The sequence below is a fragment of the Alexandromys fortis genome, unplaced genomic scaffold, assembly GCF_014885135.2.
Source record: "Alexandromys fortis isolate MF-2015 unplaced genomic scaffold, M_Fortis_MF-2015_v1.1 scaffold_197, whole genome shotgun sequence".
NCBI lineage: Eukaryota > Metazoa > Chordata > Mammalia > Rodentia > Cricetidae > Alexandromys > Alexandromys fortis.
In genome coordinates, this window is record NW_026068072.1 from 876732 (window position 1) to 884673 (window position 7942).

Genomic DNA, 7942 nt, shown 5'->3' on the forward strand with positions numbered 1-7942 from the left:
TAAGCACAGTGCCCAGCATACGACAGGTGCCCAGTTAGTGCCAGGAGAGCCCATCTGAACTTCAAGCTGTAAGAGAGTTAATGGGAGCCTTAACTTCCCCATCTGCAAAACAGGGACAATGACAGGAGCAACCCCACCAGCCTGCTGGGTGATGGAGCGCACCATGGTGAACTGCTTAGCCTGACTTCACAACCACGGTGACCGCCATGATAGCCGCACTTTGCTCGTTCACGCTGCTCCTCAAGTAGTGCTGGCTGCCCCGGGGAAATCTCACCCTTTGCTTCACCTGGTATCAGCTGGAACATCTCTTCTACCAAGTGAGGCCTCCCCCAAGCAGCTCCTGGGGCTGGACTATTACAACACATGGCCTGGTTTAGTGGAGTAACCTTCAGACGCCAGAAGGGGCTTTCCCACCAGCCTCAGAAACTGAGGTGGCAGTGTTGGTGGGAACTGAGCCCCAGGCGAATGGCCTCCCTGGGAAGGAACCGTGTGCGCCCCAGCTTGCCATTTCCAGATGCAAAACCGAAAGTCGCTCTAGATTCGCCTCCTGGGGTCAGAGCTCTGCGCCTGCCGGCCAGGCAGATTCAACACTGACTATCTGTTGCACACTCATGCTGCGGCCTTCCTGCGCTGACCTAGCTGTCGTGAGGATGGCAATGGGGCTGGGGAGGGCTGCGAGGTGGTGTGGGTCAAAGCGCATTGAGAGCAGCTCCTAAGGCCTCTTCAGCTCCGCAAGATCAGTGATGTGGAAATTCTAGGTACAAGTACGAAGTGGGATCCAGGCCCCGGAATTCCAAGCTGGAACCTCTCTTTATCCTCACCAAGTGGGAGCAGGGTGGCCTCACTGAGGGAGCAGGGGCTGTTGTCAAAAATACAAAAACCGGGACTGATGAAATGGTTTAAATGGTTTAGCAGATAAAATAGGGATTGCCACGCCTGACAGATCTGAGTTCCATCCTTGGAACCCTCATGGTGTAAGGAGAGAACTAGCTTTCCCGGGTCATCTTCTGACCTACACACGCACACACTGTGGCGTGGGTGCCTCCCTAATTTGTTTAATGAAAGCATTAAAAAAAAAAGAAGCCAGCAGGCACGGTGCACATGCCTATAATCACAGCCATTGCATGTAGAGGAGGCAAGAGCAGGAGCCCACTGCCAGCCTCTGCTACAGACAAGCCTGAGTCCAGCCTGGGCCACCCAGAGTGCCTCAAATCAATAAATAAAAATAAAACAAACAGGGGCTGGAGAGATGGCTCAGAGGTTAAGAGCACTGGCTGCTCTTCCAGAGGTCCTGAGTTCAATTTCTAGCAACCACATGGTGGCTCACAACCATCTGTAATGAGATTTGGTGCCCTCTACTGGCGTGCAGGCAAACATGGAGGCAGAATGCTGTATATAAAATAAATAAATAAATAAATAAATAAATAAATAAATAAATAAATCTTAAAAAAAATAAAACAAACAAACAAACAAACACTCCAAGAGCCCTCCGGAGGCTCACGGCCTGAAGGGCGCAAGGGTTTCTCCATTCCTGCGCAACCCTTTGCTCTCGCCAAGCTCCTAAGTCTTGCTTTTCTCGTGCACACGAGGAAGGCAGATGGCAGGAAAGCTGGCTGACACTAACTGTGCTCACCGGCCTTCCAGGCACCAGGCTAAGCAAATAATCTAAGATTAAGTTCAAGCAGCCATGAGCCCTAGGGCCATTGCACAAGCCTGTAGCCCATCTCCCTGTTTCCAGTCTGATCCATTGTGCACAGAGGAGCCAAAAACATCTCGTAATGGAGTCACAGACAACTGGGTGTGGTAGTAATCGCAAGCACTCCAGAGGAGGAAGCAGGAGGAAACTCCAAGAGGCCAGCCTGAGTTACACAGTTAGGCCCCGTCTCAAACACAAGCAACCTCAGAAGAAATTCACAGGTATGCCAGTACCTAAGATACTAAGACCTTCCCTACTTGGAAGAAATGTACATGGTAAAGCTAAATCTTGTCCTGAGTAAAACCAAGGAGGCTCCAGAGCTTTCCATGCCAGCAGAGGGTCAAAACGCAACCCATCGTTCCAGAGACCAGGACGTCACAGCGTCATGCAAAACAAAGTGCAGATGGTTCCCCAGGACCCATTATTCTGAAAATAGACTTTCAAAACCATTTCTGTGTGTGACACGCACATGTGTGTGTGTGTGTGTGGCACGCATGAGAAGATCAGGCCCCCTTAAGGAGTTACTTCTCTCCTCTCTCTGGGACTTCTGGGGATGAAGATCAGGCTGTCAGGCCTGCCTGCCTGCCTGATCCCGGGTGGCAGTGCTGTGGGCCACCGTTCTGGGTATATGGATCTCCCGACTGGAAGGTAAGCTCCGTGAGACCAGACAAGGCTCAAACCTGGGCATGCTTCTTCACTACAGAACTCATGGCTGACGGCCTCTGCCCAGTCCTTTTCTACCAAGATACTTGAAATGCAACTTTGAAAATAAATCCTTTTGCAGGTGGCAAATCCAGTGAACTCCGAGGGACGGAGCAGATACTCAAGATGCGACCGAGGCCTGCCGATGGCACGGAGTGCGGACTGCGACTTTACTAGCTGCTTATTCTCCCTAAACAGCCACAGGAACTCTGACTCATGTCCTGGTGCTGGAGGACACTGGATGAGGCCCAGGCGCCCTCCCCCACCCCCCAGGGAAGAACAGGCTGCAGCATCACAGCAAAATCAATGGATCCTTCTAACTTCTGCCAGCTGCAAAGCTGGCACACGCCCACTGGAAAATGGCTGCTTTCTCTCACTAGTCTGCCAAATGGTAAATATATCTATTTCCTTTATTGGTTTCTGCTTTCTAATTTCTTTTGGAATACAGAGGAACTACGGTATCAGATCATGGATCTGCATGGGTAGCAATGTCCCCAGGAGGTAGGAGAGCGGGGACTGAGCTAGGTGAGCAACAGCACAGCTTGCCGTCAAGGCCCCAGCTCCCACCTGTGCCTCACCCGTCTCCCCTGCAGAGTGTCCTCACCTCTGCCAAGCTGCGCCATGCAGGGTTCCTGAGGGTGCCCCACAGTGACAGGACTCTGCGGTCCTGCCTCCAAGGCTCTGTGCTCCTAGGGACAATGTGGGTCCCAGACTGGTCCACAGCCTGGCTCCACCTTGCTCACCCACTGCCCCACCCCAATGAAAGGGTAAACATGAGACCAATCTTCCCTCACAAGAGTAAGGAAGAACTTCCAGTCAGGTGATGACAATTCCTACACTGGACAATCCTAAGTACTGAAGTTTACAGAAAAGAGCTCAGAATTATACCTTCAGTACCACTCTTAATCGGGAATTATTTTCACTTTACAAGATTGAGTGAGGGCCAATGGGATTGCTCAGCAGGTAAAGAATGGCACTTGCTGCTGCCAAACCCAATGACCCCACATCATCATGGTGGGAGGGGAGACCCAACTGACCCCCATATGCTCCACATCTGGCACAAATACATAAATGTGAAAAAAATATTCAAGGAAGAGAAAAACGACTGATGCCACCCTTGAGCAAACTAAAGAGGCCTTTCCTAGAGAATGGCTGCTCCCACAGACCAGGCACAGGCATGAGTGGCTAAGAGGCTACAGAGCAGGGCAGAAGCAGGGGGGCCCTGGGTGAGACCTTTATCATCTACCACTCGAATGACCTGAGCCATCATGGCTTGGCATTCAGACCTGGGGACTGGAATAAATCACACCCGTGGCTTCCCCTGAGCACCCTGCTCATTTTGCCACAGCGATCAGTCCCTCAGCTTCCTGGAGTGCTCTGCTGGGTTCCCTGACAGCAGCCCTGGGTTCCTAGAATCCAGGGGCACAAGCCGGCCACCGGGAACCATCTCCCCACCTCACCCCACTCCTGCCACAGTAAGTCAGTCAGTGCAACAGCCGAAGACAACAGAACACGAAAGGCGTGTCCTTCCTGGCTGCTGCTCCCACACTCCACGAGGGACACATGGGCCCAACTTGGAAGTAAAATTCCTGACTCATAATTCAGAGACGGCGTTAGAACAAAGGATAGCCAAGATTCTATTAGAGGAAGATCTGGAGACCGCCTCCATGTCAAAATACTAATATGCCCATATCCCTGCACGACATTGTCACTTCTGCATGGGATGGAAACACGATAAATACACGAGGTGGTTTGTGCAGCTCCTACACAGGGACAAACACACCCACAACGCCTTCCCAGGGCTTCTGGTGGAAGTCACGGACAAAGCAGGTGCCAGGCCTGCACTTAGGACTCCACTGAAGACTGGAGAAGCAAGGGGGCTGCAGTGAGTTCCAGGCCCAGTCTGGATGACTCAGCAAGTTCCAGGACGTCCTGGAAAAACAAACACCAACCAAAGACACAACAAAAGACAACGCTGAGTCTCTGGAATCACCCTGTCCTGGAGCAGTTGAGATGACTACCCACCTATATGTAAGGCCGTTTATATTGTAAAATAATTGTAACGCAGCAGCATGGGAAAGAGGCATGTACTGCATGAGAGTATAGAACCCTTATAACAAGCTGTTCACCAGCTCCCTCAGTGTCCCCTAAACCCCAAGTGGCTGCTTTTGTCTGGGGCCAACACTACGCTGTGCACGCGCATACCACACGCACCATCCTTGGAGGCTGACTGGCTTTGAGGTCCGTGACCCTGGGGAGGGGAGGGCTCACTTACTGCGTTACCATCTTGGCCTAGCCTTCCCCATAGCTTCCCAGCTGTGAATTCGCAGTGACATTTTTCAAGCTCCTTGTTGGCTGAGGCCGGGATCTAAGCTGCTGGCAGCTCACCGCTGTGTCTGTAAAGGTCACTTTTAGATTAACCAGCCCCTAGTGTTTAAAAATATCCCCCAGAGCATTTAACCTTCAAGGCCCTGAATGGCCAGGCTGACCCTTGCAGGGAGGAAAATGAAACTGCAGCCACGCCTGGAGCTGCACTCCCTGGGAACTGGTCCACCCCTCAACCCCACAGCTCACTTTACTTCCAAATTCCTAGGGACTTAAACAAGAGCCAGCTAAAGCCCAAAGGGAGCGAGCGAGCGAGGGAAAGACACCCAGAGATGGTCTCGCAGCCCTCCCCAACATGGTTTTAGGGGACCCTCTGCAATCGTGTCCTGCTCATAAAATATTCCTAATTTTTTGGGGGACATGAGGATTAAAAAACAAGGCTGCCTTATTCGAAATTGGCTGGTTCGGGAGAAGGCTGAGCAGAACAGAGGAAGCCAGCCCATGCTGCAGTCACAGGGTGTTCTGAGACATGTGGGCCAAAGGTCCAGGACAACTGGAACTGGCAGCAGACAAGTGAGCAGAAGCCACATGGCAGCACTGTGCTCAGACGAAGGGGGACAGTAGTATAGGGTTCCGAATTCTGTCCCCATGGCTGTGCTATGCTGTGAAGCCAATGAGGAGCACAGAGTCAGTACAGGGGGTTCCGGCCACTCCTGGTCACCTGATACCCTGCCTGGGCTACTTCACTTATGGGCTTATTTTCCAGTTAGGAAAAGTCAACATACACTGGGTTTCTGGGGGTGACAGTTCTCCAACGGGCTTTGTGGCAGGAAGCAAACTTTAACTCTTGTCCTCTTGAGCTGCAGTGGAGACCTGCACTCAAGCACACAGCTGGGAAGGGAGAGCGAAGCCCAGGGCTAGCGCAGTAGCCTAGCCTCATTCCCAAACTGTTAGCGGAGCTCACATGATCCCCAAAGAGGTTCCCTGGAAAGTGCTTCTCCTGGAGAGCCCAGTGACTTAAGGCATTTCGGACAAGCCCACCAAATACATTCCTTTTCTGGCTGAGGACTCAGCAACACAGCTCTTGCTGAGCGGTTTCCAAGGGCCTGGGTGCTCTCCCCAGCCACTCTTCCCTTCTCTCCCAGTGACCTTGCAATTATGATCTAGGCAGGGGTTGACTGACAAGATTATCCAGCTTTGTTACCAGGCTCACTCACATGAGTTCAATCTACAGAGCCATCTCCAGCGAACCTTCCAGTCTTTGCTCAGCTTGATCGGGAAGGGGGTGGGGTGGGTGTCCTCAAGTTGACTTGGGCCAACTCAAGTGTCTCTCAGTTACCCCCATCCATCATAAAGTTTTGGAAGGCTAAAAAGCTGCTAGTATCACATACATACCCTAACTCTGCTTCTCCACTGGAGCCTGAGACTATTCCAGGAGAGGACTGAAGAGGGCCTGGCATTCAGAGCGGAGAACTCAACTTTGTCCTGCTGGGTTCAGGCCAAAACCAGGGAATGAACTTTCACACAACTAGTTTATAACGTGGGGTTCTCAGGATGACATTTGCATAACTGACTTCCCAGCCCCAGAGGGAGGTGACAGTAACCATTTTTTTTAGGCAGGTCTTCTCAGGCCTCCTACACTGTGCCGCAGAGGGGCCTCTGCTACCTGGCTGTGTAGACTGATTTACATGCATTAAATTCTTCTTCCTGACTGGCCAGGGAATCTTCCTTCTATCTCCAGCTGGACCAGCATTAGGGGATCGTTTTCCTGGGCTTTTCATCCCCATACGAGGGTCAGTGAGCTGTGACAGGCAGGCAGTGTCTACACTAACATGTTGAGGGAAAGCTATTGGATGAACACCCGAAAGCCAGATGAAATTGACGCCACTATCTACACAGCCTCACCTGCGCCCTTACATACTGTGTCCTTGGCTGTTTCTCTCAAGAACCTAGTCGTTCCTGCAAACGTAAACATTTAAACCTACCCTGCCCACCCCATTCTGTTCATTTTTGTACAGTACGGAAGAACACACCTGCAACGTGGAATCCCCCCAAAACTACTTGTTGTATACAATTAACTTGTGTCTTTCCAGGGGGCGGAGTTGGGAGGGCCATACATCCTTTAAGATGCTCAGGCGTGGTGGCCACACCTATATTCCTGAACTTGGGAAGCTGAGGCAAGAGGATTGCCATGAGTTCAAGGCCAATGTGGGTTATAGAGCAAACTCTATCACTTCACCTTCCAGAATGTTCTATTACATTTCCACATCTATTTGCCATTATTCATCTTTTACTGTTGAGACAGCCCTGCTATGAAGTCCAGGCTGGTATCAAACTCCAGATCTTCCTACCTCAGTCTAAGCCAGTGGTTCTCAACCTTCCTGATGCTCTGACCCTTTAATACAGTTTCTCACGTTGTGGAGACTCCAACCATAGAATTATGCTCGCTGCTACTGTTGTGAATACCTGCCAGGTGGTGGCACACGCCTTTAATCCCAGTACTTGGGAGGCAGAGGCAGGTGAATCTCTGCGAGTTTGAGGCCAACCTGGTCTACAAAGTGAGTTCTGGGACAGGCTGCAAAGCTAGAGAACCCAGTCTCAAAAACAAAAATTGAAAATATCTGATGCAACCCCTGTGAAAGGGTTGTTTGACCCCTAAAGGGGTCGCAATCCACATGTTGAGAACCACGGGTGTGTGTCACAGCAACTTCAACTTGGTTGAGACAGGGTGTCTCTGTGTAGCCCTGGCTGTACTGAAACTAGCTCTATAGACCAGGCTGGCCTCAAACTCAAGAGATATGCCAGCTCTGGAGTGCCGGGACCAAAGGCGAGTGCCACCACCACCTAGCTAGTGTTGCATTTTCTTAATGACTGATGCAGGAGGCCCAGTTCAGCACATTGTGTGCGGTGGCTCCCCTGGGCTTGTGGTCCTGGAGGCTATGAAGCTGAGCAAGGCACTAAGCAGTATTCCCTTGTGGCCTCTCATCAGTTCCTGCATCCACCTTTTCTTCCCCAAGGTGCTTCTAGTATTTTATCACAGCACAGTAACCCTAAGGCTGAGTGCTTCACCTGCATGCCTATCTGTGCACGTGTGTAGCCAGAGTTATAAACTCAGGTCCTCCTGCAAGGACAGCCAGTGCTCTTTACTACTGAGCCACCTCTCCAGCCTCTTTGGATTTTTTTTTTTTTTTTTTTTTTTTTTTTTTGTCTGTTTTTGTT

The 7942-nt window shown here is 51.1% G+C and overlaps 1 protein-coding gene across 1 annotated transcript in view; it reads right to left on the minus strand.

The window, feature by feature from the left end:
• Positions 1-553: 553 nt before the first annotated feature.
• Positions 554-7942, minus strand: part of LOC126487995 (40S ribosomal protein S15-like) — an 8118-nt gene continuing 729 nt past the window's right edge. The window contains exon 2 of the mRNA XM_050121128.1: positions 554-672. Within this exon, the coding sequence (XP_049977085.1) occupies positions 554-672 (119 nt within the window). The remainder of the gene's footprint in view (positions 673-7942) is intronic.